This window comes from Glycine soja, chromosome 10, assembly GCF_004193775.1.
Source record: "Glycine soja cultivar W05 chromosome 10, ASM419377v2, whole genome shotgun sequence".
NCBI lineage: Eukaryota > Viridiplantae > Streptophyta > Magnoliopsida > Fabales > Fabaceae > Glycine > Glycine soja.
In genome coordinates this window covers 47,256,955-47,274,268 of record NC_041011.1, presented here as the reverse complement: position 1 = coordinate 47,274,268, position 17,314 = coordinate 47,256,955, and the positions used below count along the sequence as shown (strand labels likewise).

The 17,314-nt window shown below is 34.7% G+C and overlaps 2 protein-coding genes across 5 annotated transcripts; both read left to right on the top strand.

The window, feature by feature from the left end:
• Positions 1-1,386: 1,386 nt before the first annotated feature.
• LOC114372446 (RNA-binding protein 2-like) lies at positions 1,387-7,823 on the top strand. Of its 3 annotated transcripts, none has more exons than XM_028330001.1 (6): positions 1,387-1,625; positions 5,293-5,435; positions 5,527-5,815; positions 5,976-6,037; positions 6,155-6,236; positions 7,268-7,823. In XM_028330001.1, the coding sequence occupies exons 1-6, from the start codon at positions 1,547-1,549 to the stop codon at positions 7,369-7,371; spliced, it is 759 nt and encodes a 252-aa protein (XP_028185802.1). In that variant the 5' UTR covers positions 1,387-1,546; the 3' UTR covers positions 7,372-7,823. The 3 variants fall into 3 exon arrangements, with proteins under 3 accessions (XP_028185802.1, XP_028185803.1, XP_028185804.1); XM_028330002.1 differs by having other exon boundaries at positions 1,391-1,625; positions 5,530-5,815; XM_028330003.1 differs by having other exon boundaries at positions 1,605-1,726.
• A 2,428-nt stretch (positions 7,824-10,251) lies between these two features.
• On the top strand, positions 10,252-16,031 carry LOC114369329 (RNA-binding protein 2-like). Of its 2 annotated transcripts, none has more exons than XM_028326540.1 (6): positions 10,252-10,528; positions 13,634-13,776; positions 13,870-14,158; positions 14,282-14,343; positions 14,421-14,502; positions 15,597-16,031. In XM_028326540.1, exons 1-6 carry the CDS (start codon positions 10,450-10,452, stop codon positions 15,698-15,700), a joined length of 759 nt encoding a protein of 252 aa, XP_028182341.1. In that variant the 5' UTR covers positions 10,252-10,449; the 3' UTR covers positions 15,701-16,031. The 2 variants fall into 2 exon arrangements, with proteins under 2 accessions (XP_028182341.1, XP_028182342.1); XM_028326541.1 differs by having other exon boundaries at positions 10,253-10,528; positions 13,873-14,158.
• Positions 16,032-17,314: the final 1,283 nt, after the last annotated feature.

Genomic DNA, 17,314 nt, shown 5'->3' with positions numbered 1-17,314 from the left:
ATATTGATTTATGAAAGTAATGTAATAGTTTCCACTTTCCAGAACCACACAAACAATATGCTAGTACTAAGTATAGGATAATTAATATGACAATAAAAAAAGTAATGGGAATATAATTGGTATAAGAGCATGTGAGGAGATAAGATGAAAATCATGGCCATTGAAAAGTAGTTTTGTCGATCAATATCATATTGTTCTATTAAGCTTTGTATGAGGGCATGCAAAACTTTTATGACTCTTGTGTTTTTTTCTCCCAGTTCGTTGACCGTACCCGTGTGAAAACACACAAGTTATCTTCAGTTAAAGAGGGGGAAAAAAACAGATACACGCAAACCACATTCTGTAAGCTCCTGTTGCAACCGACAATTTGTGAATGCTTTTTCTTCAACATAATTGTGACCAGTGGCCATAGATAGAAATTCAAATTTTATGGTAAAGGGATAATACCATTATAAGGTAACGAAAATCTTTAATCATCTATTTTTTGCTCTTTTTCCTTCCTTACGTTTTATTTTCTTTCACTTTTCACTATTTTCCTAAATAAACCATACCCTTAAAGTTTGAACAAGTTTCTTCTTGATTGAATGATTCTTCCAACTTGTCTGGTCATCCCCTCACCCTTGACGATAAATGAGAAGTGGAAGCAGCCAAAACTTGGGTTTTCTCTGTATGTTGCTGTTGTACCTTGAAGCACAATTTGGGCTTCTAATAGAAAGTTAATGTGGCCAGAATTTTTTTATGAAAAGAAACCGACCATTGTTATTGGCACCTCTTGTCTTGCCATTATCATCCCCTGCTTTTAAAATACCCTAAAATTACTCTACTACCCCAACCCCTTCCCCTCCTCCCACCATTCCTTTTCTGATTTCACTAACCCACCCACCTCCCCTAACCTCCTCCTTTTCATTTCTCTTTTCTTTTCCTTCCCCCTTTTCATTTTTGTATTTAGTTCATGTTTAAATTTCAATAGAACATAAAGAATATATTTTAAAAAGTGTGTTAGAAAGTAATATATTTTTAACATTTTCCCCAGTAGCTAATAGGTTATAATCGAGAAAAATAAATTAATTAAATTACAAAATTTTAAAGTATCAACTGTTTAAACCGAAAAAAGGCTAAAGCATTTAAAAATACAAGAAGAATATAATATAATTACTTTTAATTTAATATATATATATATATATATTATAAAATATATTTTTATTTAAATATATATAATATTAAATTGATATATTATATTAAAAAAAACAATATTCATGCAATCTTAACTCATAAAATAGCTAACCTAATCATAATTTTTGGGTCGAATAAGGAGAAAGAAAAACGTGCCCCAACCCATCCGTACTATTTTAAAAAAAAAAGAATGGAAAGAGTGGGGTGGGGTTGTAAATTTTGTCTTCTTTTTTTTCTTTTCAGAAACGGGCCAATGCTTAGGGTTTGGTGTTTTGTGAATTAGGGTTTGGTGTTTTGTGAATTAGGGTTTGTGATTGAATCTTCATCTTCACCAATCAATCACCATAACCATAACTTGATCTTCTGTCTCGCCATGACGGACGGTTCCTGGAATCGACAGCAGTCGTTTCTCCCTCCTTCCGCCATGCTCAAGCGACCTCGTACTGAATACGGTTCGTTCTTTTCACTCTTTCTCTTCATAACGCCATTCTTTCACATTTTCCGACCATCCAAAAACACCCTAAGGCGACTACTACTATTTAGAATTTCAAAGGTAGGTTCTCTGATCTTTGTTTCTCTTATCTCTCTGTTATGTTATTCTTCTCTCTGTTTCTTTATCCTTGCCACCTAAATTCTATATTAGAGACTATGGGAGCAGTGCCCATTGATCATTAAAAACCAGCTCAAGAAAAGTGGTATTGATTGTAGTAAATGAGGAATGCAAAAGGTTCCCAAACAACACGCCATGGCGGACAACAAAAATTATATATATAAAAACCGGAACAAAAACGACAAAGATGGCATATATATATATATATATATATATATATATATATATATATATATATATATATATATATATATATATATATTAAAAGCATCATTGCTTTGGTTTTGAGTGCTTATAGCTGTCCCTAATATTACGCTTAACTATGTTTTTATTCCTGATATATACTTGAATTTTGCATTTGGTCCCTACTAAATTTTTCCTTTGAGATAGATCCCTAATATTTCAAAAGTTTTGTGCGAGGTCTCTGTCCTCAGAAGAGATCCATTAACTGCTGATGTAGTCGTTAACTCGACACATCGGCAAGTTGAGGAAGCAACCATGGCAGTAGTGTCGACTTCAGACCCTTGTGTTTCGCCATGAATTGGCTGCAGTCGCTTTTCAGACCCTGAATCAACTTAAACACTAGATCTCTTATGCACTCAAAATCCTCTTGCATAAGAACACATTGACACATGCCCATCTAAACCCTATTGTCAAAATATGATTTTGGTTTCAGGGATTCCTCAACTGTGCCAATGGGTCTGTGTTTCCAATCTCAAAAACGGACCTTTTCAGAGCAGCACCATTCCCCCTCTTCCTTGCCCTCTCTGACCCCTCCCTCAACACCACTCCCAGCCTCTTAATCTCGGCATACGCCACCACCACCACCACCCCTCTTCACCAGTCACCACCGCCTCTAGAATCGTCAGCCCCTCCTCCAGCATCGCTGCCATGGACACCCCCATTTGTCGTCACGGTGTTAACATGCAAGCTCGGATTCTCCTCTGCATTAAGGAACTGAACCAATAGCAGAATCGCTCCCACTTCAGCTATACAGGCTCAGCTATCCTAATTTGTCTTTGCCAATCCCCAAAGCTCGTACACGATGCTGTTTGTGTCTTCCACACTCAAAGGAATGTTAACATTATCATTATTTTCCTTTCCATTTCCCTTGAGCTTGCTGACCAAAAACAAAACTGTCATTCACGTGGTTTATAATGCGGCTTTGATGGTAACTCCACCGTTGTGTTTCCCTGTAACCCTTTCTGCTTTGAAGGGGATTCTCCGCTCGTGGCACCACACTGCTATCATGTTCCACAACACGCGATTGGGGATTAGGTTGGTGTGTGATAGCGTTTGACACGTGGTTAGCTTACATGTCATTCTTAATCTGACATGGCATCACAAGTAGCTTGTTGACGTGTCGAGTTAACGGTCACATCAACAGTTAATGGATCCCTTCTAACGGCAAAGACCTCACACAAAATTTTTCAAATATTTGGGACCCATCTCAAAGGAAAAATTTATTAGGAACCAAATGCAAAATTCGGGTATATATCAGGTTCAAAAACATATGCCCTAATATTATCCTATAACTGAAAAATAATTGGAATAGGGGTTTTATAAGAAAACCTCCGGACTACAAACAAATAATAATTCTGAAAAGAACAGAACTAAAACTCTGAAATTTTAAAAAAAAAACAGAACAGAGGACAATTCTGAAAAAGGGAATTTCAGCACCAACATAAACAAACATAATAAACAGTAAAGAACATTTGAAAAGAGGAGAAAAGGAGAGAGAAAAAGTTCAAGAAAAAAAGAAATAGAAAAACGAAAGATAAAAACCAGAGTATGTTGGAGCGGAGAGAGTCATCAGAGTAGAGAACATCGCAGGACAAAGTGGGTTGCCGGAGGGTTCGCACATAAGGAAGGTTTTGTGCTGCTAGGGTTCAAGTGAGTGTGAGAAAAGATTTGTACTCGTAGAGGGAAGGGTTCAACTTAGAGTAACAGTTGTGTTTCGAGTCAGGTTGTTTCTAATGGGCCAGCCTGAGCTCAAAATTTTCAAAAAAAACAGAGGAAACCCACCACATCTGCCATGCCCACCGTGAACCGCCATGTCGTTATGGCCATGCAAAGCGCCATAGCCCAAATGGCGGACGCCGTTATATGAGCTAGAATAGCGCTTAACGGATTGTGGAGGCCACTGTTACACCTTCGTAATGCCATTATGGCGCGCCACCATAACCGTCATGTGATAACACTGCTTGTTGCTGAGTATAAAGTGGAGTAGAAGTGTTCCCAAAAGTGGGTGCAGCATGGAGACCAAGAGTAGGTGAATTGTACTATTGTAGTGGTGGTTGTGTGAAAGTAAATAGGCTTGTACTGGATTCAGAACTAAATAGGCTGGTTGAGCCGTTGAGGCGCCAAGTTATGATCAAATAGATGATAGCAAGTCATGGCATCATGACCTAACCTTTTGACATAATTGACAAGAAACTGAGCATCAACAACCAGGCCCTCCGTGACCATTTACATTACCTGATTCACTACAGCTGCCTCTTAAAATGAGCCTACTGAGTTTGTGACCGACACTTTAAGAGAATCCATAGGACTTAGTGTAAAGCAAACTCTATTTACCACCATATCCAAGCGATGGTGAGAACTGCTGACTTGATTTACATGGGGACCATGTGGCAGATGAGGTGACAAGGCAAGTTGGTGCAGATGGTTGTATGCTTGATGCTGCAGCATTCTGTTTTAGAAAAGCTTGAGCTACATTCAAAAGAGAAGATTGCTGATGCTTATCAATTCATGCTTCTTGAACAAGCATCTAGGCTTCAATATTGTGCGCCGTAAGCTGTTCTGTAAGCCGTTCTGCTGTTTATTGAGGGCACAGAAGTGTTGTAATAATTAGAAGTCCATGAGATTGATCCTATCATAATTCTTCTTGTTTGAGTTTAGATCTGAGTTGACATGCCTTAGCACATGTGCAAAAGAAAATAATTCTGGAGTTTCTCAGATCTGCCAGGAATGTGAGAGAATGAATATTTATCAATTATTAGAGAAATTATGTGTCGTGATATTAAAAGCTAACTAAAAGAATTGACTTATGTTGTAAGGAAGATCAGTGATACACATGTTTGAGAATACTAACTGTATAGCTACTTAGAGCTGTAAAAGCACAAGTCTGTTAACTGAGTCCAGTCACTACAATTTTTTAGTAGCTACTCTAATACAACTAGTCTAGAAACAATGGTTTACTGTTTTTGCTACTTGGCATGAACTGATAATTTGATAGGTATCAAGTGTCAACAAGCGTGTTTGGGTGAGTGCACCCTGCTCTTTATATTATTATGAACACTTTGCGTTATGGAGAATGTGTTGTTTAGTTACCTGTGTTTTGCTAGCATCTGGCACATTTGTTAGATGTATTTTATATATAGTCAGTCAGTGATTAGCATTGTAGGGATGACATTGCATATGGCAAAACTTCTATAATATAGATATGTATTTTCAGCTTCAATTTTTTTACTAGAGAAGTTGTAAGACTAGATTCTGTTACATTGCAGATATGTCACCTTCTGGTCTGACTTCAGGGGGCAATGAGATGCATAATTATATTGCTCGAAATGATGACCATACTGGTCACCGAATTCTAAAGGACACTAAAACACTTGGATCTGCTTATGACCGCTACCTTCAAAGCGCTGGGGTAACATCTTAACCTGTCTTATTTACATTATATGTGTGAGGATGTGCTTTCACAGCTTGTTTGCTGAAAACTTACTTTTTTTGTTATGAAGCAGCTTACTTCGTTTAATTCTGGGGAAGCCAGTGCAATTAGCAGTGTTGGATTGGGAAGGGGTGTTGGTGGATTGCCACATCATTCACTAACTGATCCTGCTGTCACGGGGCATCCTGGTGGTGGTCATGATCTTTCACGAAATGGACGTAATGTCAATTATGCCAGTCAGTTACCAGTAGATGCAGCTTCCATGCCTGGACCTGAGACTCTACCTCTACCCCCAGATGCTTCAAGTACTTTATACGTTGAAGGTCTCCCATCTGGCAGCACGAGACGGGAAGTAGCTCGCATCCTTTTTGTTCTCAGATACTGGATAGGAATTTTATATTGATACTTCCAACTATCTTGTCACTTCATTTATATTAAATTACCTATTTTGTTCTCAGATACTGTATGGGAATTGTATCGTCATACTTTCAACTGTCTTGTCCTTAATGTCATTTTTAGATATTTTTCGCCCTTTCGTTGGATATAGAGAAGTAAGACTTGTGAGCAAAGAATCCAAACATGTAAGTTTACTGTTTGTAGCAGTTATCTGTTTGTCCTCTTTTAACTTGGTTTATCGTTGTTCTGTTTCTTGGTTGAAAGTTCCTTACTCTTTATGCTGAAATGCATGCTTGTTGCAGCGTGGCGGAGATCCTCTAATCCTTTGTTTTGTGGATTTTGCAAATCCGGCCTGTGCCGCTACTGCTCTGAGTGCATTGCAAGGTATCACTTCTTGTTGCCTTCTGTGATCAAAGGAAATTAATTTCATGTTTTTGTTGTGATAGTCATATAATAGGAAATTGGAAATCATCTCAGCACAAGGGTTACTTGATGAAGGTTCTGAAAATTGAAGAATTCCCTTGGGTTTTTGGCCTTCTGAACCAAGATGTGGTTATTAAGTTGTCATTAATTTTTTGGATGTCTTGTTATAATTTTGAATCATACTGAGGGAAAAACATTTATAAGTTGCAGTAAAATTGTAGAAAAGTATGATATGCTTATCCAACTCATGAAATTACTCAATATTCTATATTTCTTTTGGACCAAAAGGTTTTAAACTTGGAAAGTGGTAAATCACTGTTACACTGAATATCTATATGTAAGTTGTCTGTGATTTAAAGGCTTATTCAAACTGTTACGTCATAGTAACTGAAGTGGTGAACACGTGAGAAATAAGTGCCAAGTGCCAACTTCCATGTTTCCATTTGTCATCCTGTCATTCTGAAGTACATAAAATGAACACATACTAATATATCTGTTCTATTAACTACCAATATCATTGTTATCGTCATCATTATTATCATTGTCATCCTGGTGTCTAGTGTGTCTGCCTTTGCAGTACTAATGATGAACTCTAGAAATGTATTCCTGTTCTCTAATGGTATGCCATTATCTGCTATATCACCCTCACTTTCACCAGTATAATGAATATTCTTTTATATCACCATCAGCTGTATCTGTGGTCACCAAGCTAAGGACAAAATTTAGTTGAAAGTTTCTTAAATCCTTGCCATCAAGTTCTTCAATTAAATGATGACATTTAGATGCCATTATTTCAATGAAGAACTTAATGGTTTAAAGAAACAAGAAACTTGATCTAAGTTATGTCTGCAAGCTAATGGCTGTGTTCTTTGGGTTCTTCTTACTTCTAAGTCACCCAGTATGTAGGAATTGAACTCAGTGGTTAATGATTTTTCACATAATTATGTACCCAAATTTCATAGTTTTGCTGATATTGTGATTGGATGGTGCAGGTTATAAAGTTGATGAACTGAATCCCGAGTCTAGTCACTTGCGGCTTCAGTTTTCTCGGTTTCCTGGTCCCAGATCTGGACCTGGACTTCGTGGCAAGAGGTGAGGTCGTTCACCCAAAGCATTTAGGTTTTATGCTTGTTACAATGACTTGTATTCCTTTATCCATACGATTCTGGGGTGAGAATATTCACAAATCAATGTTCACCACAAGCAAATTTAGTCTCCCTCCTGGCTACGATCCTAATTATAGAGCTCGTGAGGTGCACATACTATTTTAACAGGCTGAGATCAAACTACAATTGAATTTGAACAAATCTAACATGGAGATTTTTGGGATGGGCCTAGTCAATTTACTGTGTTGTATAAATATTCATAATTTTTTAATGAACCTAGTTAGAGTTTGTTTTTTGTTGGCCAAATAAAGGTATAATTATTATATTTTTTATTTTATTTATTTTCAATAATATCTGCTATACTGGTTGTGTCCTTGCTTGAAAGAGCTGTTGTAACTTTAGTCTGTTTTATTGAGCCATGGGAATTACTAGTGTTTGATGACATTTGGCATATATGTGCAAATGTTAGTTTTAGGCCTTATGGTGCTACCTAGATTGCTTCTTTCATTGCTTAGATAGATGTAGGGTCGGTTTGTTTAAATTTATTTGTTGAAATAAGTGTTTATTTTAATGAAATAAGTAGCTTTCTGTTTTTTTAGTGTGCTTGTTTAATCTGTTTCTGCTTAAAAAAAATTCTGTTTATTTTAAGAAACAAATCTTATTTGTTTCTTAAAAAAGTACTTATATAAAAAGTGTTTATTTTAAAGTTATTTTTTAAAGTTTCAGCAAACTCGGCCATAATAATGTAGGAATAACTGCTAAAAAAATTCTGATTTATTCCATAGAGATTATGGTGTAAATTGGTAGCTTCCATGGTTAAACGAAGAAAGACTTGTTAGAGCCTTCAATTAGGTTTGATTGGTATGTTTTATCTCCTTTTGCATTGCGTAATGTTTTAAAATATTTTTATAATTTGGAAGTACTGTGAATATGGTATATTGATTATTATTTTTTTTTATCAAACTATTGTACTTTGGTTATTTTTATAATGATTTTTTTAACTTATTGTTAAAGGAAATGGCTGGATCTAAGAGGGAGTGAATTGGATCACCAAAAACTTATTTTCAAATCTTCTTGGATTTGTTAAGAATACCTTCAATTTTAGTTACATATAAAACTTGGTCTTGAAATCAAAAGATTGATTCTAATGGATGCTGTAGTTAATTTGTTTTTTTTATATTATTTAATGGAAGATAGCTAATACACAACAATAAAGATGAATATGACAATAGTAAGAAATATGCTTAAAAAATTGTAGATGCAAAGAGATAAGGGAAGAGAAAGATTGTACAAGTAAATTTTATACTAGTTCAATCACTCGTGTGGTTTACATCCAGATTTTTCATACAACCCTAGTATGAGATTCCATTAAATAAATCAATGATTACAAACACACTTAATAGACGAATGTACAAACACTTATGCAACAAGTTCTTGAACTCTGTAAGAATCAAACTACCCATGTGGAACCCTACTACATAAACTCTTTTGAGGACCCTACTCAAAGATTAATACAAAAATAGAAAAAAGAGTAATATCACTTGAGAGTAATTGATATGAAGAAATTCAACACATTTATCATATTTCTTCAACGAAGACCCTCCTAACATCCTTTTGAATGATGCGTTGTTTCTTCATGTTAAGAAATCTTGATTTCCAGTTATGAATCTTCAAAATGGCTCTTTCTTGGCTCAAAACTCTTTTATGGACAAAGATCTCAAAAAAATAGGAGAGTCTTATGAAAAAGTGCTTACAAGTTTGATTTTTTGGAGCAAAAATAGAGTTAATCAATTATGCTTTGATTTAATCAATTTTGTTTATAAGGCTATCTGGTATAAGGCTACCCAAGTAACACGACAAACGGGATAAGAGATTATTTTATGAGATAATCAATTATCTTAATTGGGTAACCAATTATTTGTGTACCTATGCAAATCCTAAGTCACAAGACACGAAATAATAGATTATATTGTTTACTTAATCGATTATTTTATTCTTCATCATATAAATTTCACATTTCAAATTTATTTTCACTCAAATTTAATCCCAAAAATTAGGTAATGATAAGTGGTGGTGAAATAATGAAAATAATATTAATGGTGACAGTGATGACAATAATAACAATGATAATGTGATGGTAGCGTTGATGTTGATTACGATGAAGATGATGATGATGGTGATGACAACGATGAGAGTAACAAGATGGTGACGACAATAGTGACCATGATAATGGTGATGATGGTTGGTGAAGATGGAGATCCAATCATAAACCCTAATTCGTAAAAATATCAAAAGATCAAATCTTAAGCTTTGGCTCGTTCACGCAAATAAAAGACAAATTTTTCAACTACATTTTTTGTTTCATGTTCTAAAGAAGGATAATTAGATTTTAGATTTCTCAAATATTACAAATTCCTACTTATTTCAGCTATTAAATAAGGATATTAGATTTTAAAGTTCAAAAATTTTAATTGACTATTTTAAAATAAAAAGAATACTAAAATATTCAAAGATATAAGAAGGACATAAAAAAAATATTACAAAAATTTAGGGGGGGGGGAAATGACACCTTAATCCATAAAATAGGATCATCATTTAAAAATATACATTGTAAAATATTAATTTAAATTTTATATATTTTTTATTATACATTAAATTTAATATATTGTTTTTTTTAGAAAACTCAATATACTATATTACAAAATTATATTGACCACTATAAAAAATTAACTAGTGTGAGATTCTATTCAAAGAATTATATATGTGATTTAGAAAAGAAAAAAAATATATTGACCCAAACTTTTATCGTATTTTTTAATTTTCGATCAAATTTTTGGGTCGATTAAGGAGAAAGAAAAACGTGTCTCAACTCTCAAGCCATCCTCTCCTACTATGTTCTCCTTAAAAAAAAAACGAAAACAGTGGGGTTGAAAAATTTGTCTTTTATTTGCAGAAACGAGCCAAGGCTTAGGGTTTGGTCTTTTGGTGTTTTTGCGAATTAGGGTTTGTGATTGGATCGCCATCTTCACCAATTACCATTACCATAAAACTTAATCTTCTCTCTCGCCATGACGGACGGCTTCTGGAATCGGCAGCAGCCGCTTCACCCTTCTTCCACCATGCTCAAACGACCTCGTACTGAATATGGTTCGCTATTTTCTCTCTTTCACATCTTCGACGATCCCAACACACCCTTAAGCAGATACTATTTTTTAGAATTTCAAAGTTTAGGTCTTTATAATTATTTTGATACTGGGCTTCATTGCTATAGGATTTGTTAAGTTGATAGTAGGCCTCTATTTTTTTTTTTTTTTATCGTTCAAAGTTGGTTTTTAAGATTATGAAAAGGCAAAGGATGATATTATGGAGTTTGAATTTTTGTAACATAAACTAGCTGGATAGATTCAGAATATGGATACGTTGCTGAGCCTTGAGGTATACCCTGGGATAAGTATTTTTATGATTTTGAGTTCTGAGTTATTGAATTCTTATCGGGTTTAATTTATGCCGAGGGAGGACTAGAGGAGTAACAAGGACATTCTTTCGAGTGGGTATAAGTTGAGGTTAGAGATTTGTCGAGATTTTTTATTTTTTCTATGGATATGTGTTTTTTTTTTAAGTTTTTGGCAATGTTGAAGGGGATAGGCAGTGAAGATTGGAGTTGGGCAGACAAAGGGTTAAGAGGGATTTGGATAGATAAATAAAGTGGTGGTAATAGTGACATTAGTCTTAAAAGGGAGGTGGGAAAGACATTAATCTTAATGGGGACAAATATTAAATATAATTTTTTTTCAGATGATGTGTTGGGATGATATTGTAGACCACTTTGGATTTAGTCTATCAAACTTATTAAATTGGTATCATATGAAGTATTTACACTATAGAGTATTAGATTTGTTGTTGGTATTGAAATGGTTCATTTGTTAATGATTTATCAATATATCATGTAAGCAGATTTATATATGAGAATGTGAAGGATTGAGATGTGATAATGATCTGTGCATGTAATTGTTCTGGCTTGTATTTTCTTTTTCTCTATATAATAAAAAAAACTCTTCTTTTGGAACTTGAAATTATTTCCTGTTGCCATCCTCATAAATTCAAACATCACCTAAGAAGCATTGGTATGACACTCAGCCCACCATAACTAAGCTCACTGCACTGGTGTTGATATAGTTCCAGTACTAGTACACATGCTACACATAGTGATATATACATGTTTCACTTTTATTTGTTAAAAAATCAATACTAGCTGGAACACACCATAATGCAGGGCAGTAAGATGCATCTGGTTGACTGTGCATCTTCCATTGTTAGGTCTTGGCTTTTTAGTCTTTTTACTGTTGACCTATCAGTGAGCATTTTAGTTATGAGTGGTTTCTGTTTCATCTGCTAGCCTTTACTTTTTTTATTCCTTATTAAGTATATAGCAGAAAAGCATGATCCAAGAGTTTAAAGGGTAATGAGGCATGAGCAAAAAGGGCTAAATCCTGTTTTGACTATGTCTCTACATAGTAGACTACAATTGCTTTGTTGTTCTGCTTTGATGATAAATGGGGTCAAATGAGGTGGTGAATGATCCTTAAATCGAAAGGGACTTTGGAGAAAGGGTCCAAGGTATGATCAAATTGATGATCGCAAGTCATGGCATCATGACCTAACTTTGACATAATTGACAAGAAATCGAGCATTAACAACCAGGCTGACTTCCATGCCCTCGGACATAACCTGATCAACTACAGGTGCCTCTAAATAGTGAGCCTCGTGACTGATACTTTAAGAGGAACCCATAGGGCTGAGTGTAAGGCAAACTCTATTTACCACCATATCCAAGTGATGGTGAAAACTGCTGACTTGATTTACATGGGGACCATGTGGCAAATGAGGTGACAAGGCATGTTGGTGTAGAGGGTTGAATGCTTGAAGCTGCATTCTATTTCGGAAAAGCTTGAAGCTACAATAAAAAATGTACATTGCTGAGCCTTATCAATTCGTGCTTCTTTGAAGAAGGAGCTATGCTTCAATATTGTGCACTGTAAGGATCGGTTTTGCAGTTTATTGAGGTCACAAAAGTGTCGTAAATCGTAATCTTTAGAAGTTCATCTAGGATGACATCAGTGTGATTCAGAGATGAAAGTGGATTATTTATGGAGACCAGGGAATTAATGATGGTTTAATCAAAATAGATGTGCTGAGATTGATCAATCATATATCTTCTTGTTTCTGAGTTGATATGCCTTAGCACACAAGTGCAAATGAAAGACCATCCAGGAATGTGTGCACCCAATGACTCTGGTCAGACGAGATTGTTAAGGGAAGAAAGTAGCCACGAAAAAAAAGCATTTTATCCTGCCACTCCCCCTGCAGGCAACTATTGCTTTCATGTCAGAATGCATAATTTTCCTCAAATAAATTGTGATGTGGTTTTTGGGTTTGTAACTACACTTGGTCAATTTCTTAATCACTGCCTCCACCTACTACTTCCAAATTAGGAAATTTTTGTCATCAGGTCAAATTGAAATTGGATGTGAGTATGAAACAGGAATACAAGAGTGGGTTGAAGTGGAAGATCCACTGAATGATGGTGGTGTGGGGGTTCTGAAGACTGAAAAGGATTAAGTGGTGAAGCCATGGAGTGGAGTCAGATCCAAGAAAAGCTCTCAGATACCATGACAGAAATCAGTAATGAGTGATAAAGAGAATGGAAGAAAATATTCATCAATTTATTAGAGAAATTGTGTGTTCTGTTATTGAAAGCTAACTAGATGAATTGATTTATATTGCAAGGAAGACCAGATACATATATGGTTGAGAATACTAACTGTTTTAACTACTTAGAGCTGTAAAAGCATGAGTCTTTTAAAAGACTCCAGTAACTACAATTTGAGTGGTTAACCTAATACAAACTAGTCAGGTAACAATTGTTGACTTTTTATGCTACTTGGCGTGTGCTGATAATTTGATAGGTGTCAACAAACAAGTTTGTGTGTGCATGTCATGCTCTTTGTATTATTATGAGCACTTTGCATTTTGGTGCATGTGCTTTTTAGTTACTGTGTTTTACTAGCATCTGGCATATTTGTTAAATGTATTTTATATATAGTCAGTGATTAGCATTGTAGAGATGGGAATGATATTCGACATTGCATATGAGTATATATGGCTGAAACTTATTTTATAAAGTGTATGCATTTTCAGCTTCATTTTTTATTTTATAGAGAAGTTGTAAGATTAGATTCTGTTACATTGCAGATATGTCACCTTCTGGTCTGACTTCAGGGGGTAATGAAATGCATAATTATATTGCTCGAAATGATGACCACACCGGTCATCGAATGCTAAAGGACACTAAAACAATTGGATCTGCTTATGATCGGTACCTTCAAAGTGCAGGGGTAGTTAATCTTAACCTATTTTATTTACATAATATGTGAAAGGATGTGCTTTCACAGCTTGTTTGCTGAAAACTCCCTATTTTGGTTCTGAAGCAGCTTACTTCTTTTAATTCTGGGGAAGCCAGTGCGGTTGGCGGTGTTGGATTGGGAAGGGGTGCTGGTGGATTGCCACACCATTCACTAACTGATCCTGCTGTCATGGGGCATCCTGGTGGTGGTCATGATCATGCACGAAATGGACGGAATGTCAATTATGGTGGTCAGTTACCATTAGATGCAGCTTCCATGCCTGGACCTGAGACTGTACCTCTACCCCCAGATGCTTCAAGTACTTTATATGTTGAAGGTCTCCCATCTGACAGCACAAGAAGGGAAGTGGCTCGTATCCTTTTTGTTCTCATTTCTCAGTTATTGTTTAATAATTGTACCATCACACTTTCAATTATGCTTTGTCAGCTTCATTTATTTTAGTTTAGCTATTCAAATTCCTTAATGCTATTTTTAGATATTTTTCGGCCTTTTGTTGGATATAGAGAAGTGAGACTTGTGAGCAAAGAATCCAAACATGTAAGTGTACTGTTTGCCCTCTTCTAACTTGGTTTATTGTTCCACCCTCTTTATGCTGAAATACATGCTTATTGCAGCGTGGTGGAGATCCTCTAATCCTTTGTTTTGTGGATTTTGCTAATCCGGCCTGTGCAGCAACTGCTCTGAGTGCATTGCAAGGTATCACTTCTTGTTACCTGCTGAGATGAAAGGAAATTCATTTCATGTTTTGATTGTGCAAGTCGTTTGGTAGGAAATCATCTTAGCATTAGGTGACTTGATAGAGGTTGTGAAAATTTAAGAACTCCCTTGGGTTTTTGGCCTTCTGAACCAAGATGTGGTTATCAAGTTGTCATGTATTTTGGATGTTTTGTATTTTGTAACATAATGGGGGAAAAACATTTCTAAGTTGCACTGAAGTGCAATTTTATCAGTAAAATTCCATATGAACAAATGTAGAAGTATGATATGCTTATCTAACTGATAAAATTACTCAATATTCTATATTTCTTTTGGACTAAAAGGATTTAAACTTGAAAAGTGGTAAATCGCTGTGTTACACTGAATATCTAATGTAAGTAATGTGATGTGATGGTTTATTCAAACTGTTACTTCATAGTAACTGAAGTGGTGAACACGGGAGAAATGAGTGCCAACTTCCATGTTTCCATTTGTCATCCTCTTTTATTTTGAAGTACATAAAATGAACACATAGAAAGATATCTGTTCTATTAACTGTCAATATCATTGTCATTGTCACTTTTGAAATTATCATTATCCTGTTCTCTGTGTGTGTCTGCCTTAGCTGTACTAGTGATCATCACTGGGAATGTATTCCTGTTCTCTGCTGGTATGTCATTATCTGTTGTCACAACCACTTTCATCAATATCATGAATATTTTTTCATCACTAAAGCACTAAGCCCCAAAGTTCTGCCTCTATAACAATCAGCCGTATCTTTGGTCTGCTAGCTAAAGAAAATTTAGATAAACTTTTTTTCATTCTTGATGTGGAATTGTTTAAAATTCTTCAACTCATTTAATGGAAGTTAGTTATTATTGGAAAGAAAATTCTGGTGCCACTATTTGAATGGTGAACTTAATGTTAAAGATACAAGAAACTTGATCAAAGTTATGTCCGCATGCTAATAGCCTGTGTTGTTTAGGATCTTGGTCACTCAGTATGTAGGATTTGAACTCCGTGGTTAATGATTTTTCACAAAATTATGTACTCAAATTTCAGTGTTTGCTGACATTGTGGTTGGGATGGCACAGGTTATAAAGTTGATGAACTCAATCCAGAGTCTAGCCACTTGCGGCTTCAGTTCTCTCGGTTTCCTGGTCCCAGATCTGGACCTGGACCTCGTGGCAAGAGGTGAGCCAGTTCACGGAAGGCATTTAGGTTTTATGCTTGTCATAATGTCCTCCTTTATCTGTATCGTTCTGGGGTGAGAATTCACATGCAAATTTAGTCTTTTCCTCCTAGTCCTGGCTACAATCCTAGTTATAGAGCTTGCGAGGTGCACATAGTTTTTACAGGCTGAAATCAAACTACAATTGCATTTTGAGCAAAATCCAACATGGAGATTTTTGGGATGGGCCTAGTCAATTTACTGTGTTGTATAAATATTGATAATTTTAGTATGAACCTAATTAAGGTATAATTTATTTTATTTATTTTCAATAATATCTGCTATACTGGTTGTGTGCTTGTGGCAAAAACTTCAGCCACGGAATTCCTGGTGTCCGATGACATCTACCTAGATTGATCTTGAAAAGGACTGTGTTTCTTCACTTCCACAGTCCTAGGCGGCTTTTTCAATAGGTTAGATTAGATTAGATAAAGATATAATAATGTTGGAATAAAATAACTGCTCCAATATTCTGATTTATTCCAAAGGTAGAATTTAACTAGGTTTGGCTGGCTGTTTTTAATCTCCCTTTTCATTTTCATGATTCTTTAACTTTTTATATATTAAAATTACCACAAATATGATAAATTAATTAAAAAAATTATCAAACTATTGTACTGTTTTTATGAATTTAGGATAATGGCAGAGGCCCAGTACAGTAACGCCATAGGCTATAGCCGTGTAGTCTATAGACGTTTTTGGATCCTAAGTTATAAGTGTTTTTAAAAGTTTTTTTACTAAAATTATAGAATTTCTTTTCAATAGAGAGATCCTCAAAAAGACTTTTAGACTTTTAAAAGTCATTTAATTTTTTTTATGTGCACGCATAAATTCTGTTATATATAATGCTTAAAAAGATTCAAATTCAAATTTCATGACATTATGTAAAATTTGTATAAGAAAGTCGCATAGTCATAGATTTATTAATTAAACTGTAACTATTCTTCGTTTTGATTGCTTGTAATAAATCTTATAATAATTGTATAAAAATAAGATTAAATTATTTGTTTTATTATTTTTAACAGTGTATTCACCTGGATGTTCAATAAAGTATTAAATGATTTCTAATGAAGTAAAATTATATATTTGTTAACTTATATATACCCACCTGTTTTTAAAAGAAGGTAGCAACTTACACCTTAGTGTATTTTAAGTTATTTGTAGTTATAGTTTGTTAACTTATAAAAAATAAGTGATGAATTAAAAAAATTCATATGCATTTACTAATATATATTCACTTGTTTTACTACAAGAAAATATATTAAAAATTACATCTTAAATATATATTAAGATAATTATAGTTATGACTTGCTATCTTATTTAAAAAAAGATAACTGTGCCTAAGTTATCCAATCCCTGTATATATAATGAATATTTCGTTCAACCTCTTCAAGTGTATTTGTTTTTTCTATAAAAAAATTGTTACATTATTTTTGTCTATTTAAAGCTCGCCAAATGATAATGTTGGTTCGGTCACGTTGAGGTGCATTAAAACTCTTCTTTGACTTTTGTCATTTCTTCTTGTTCTTGGGCTACTAGAAATCCTTTAACAAATCCTTTAAACATTTTCAGACGTGAAAT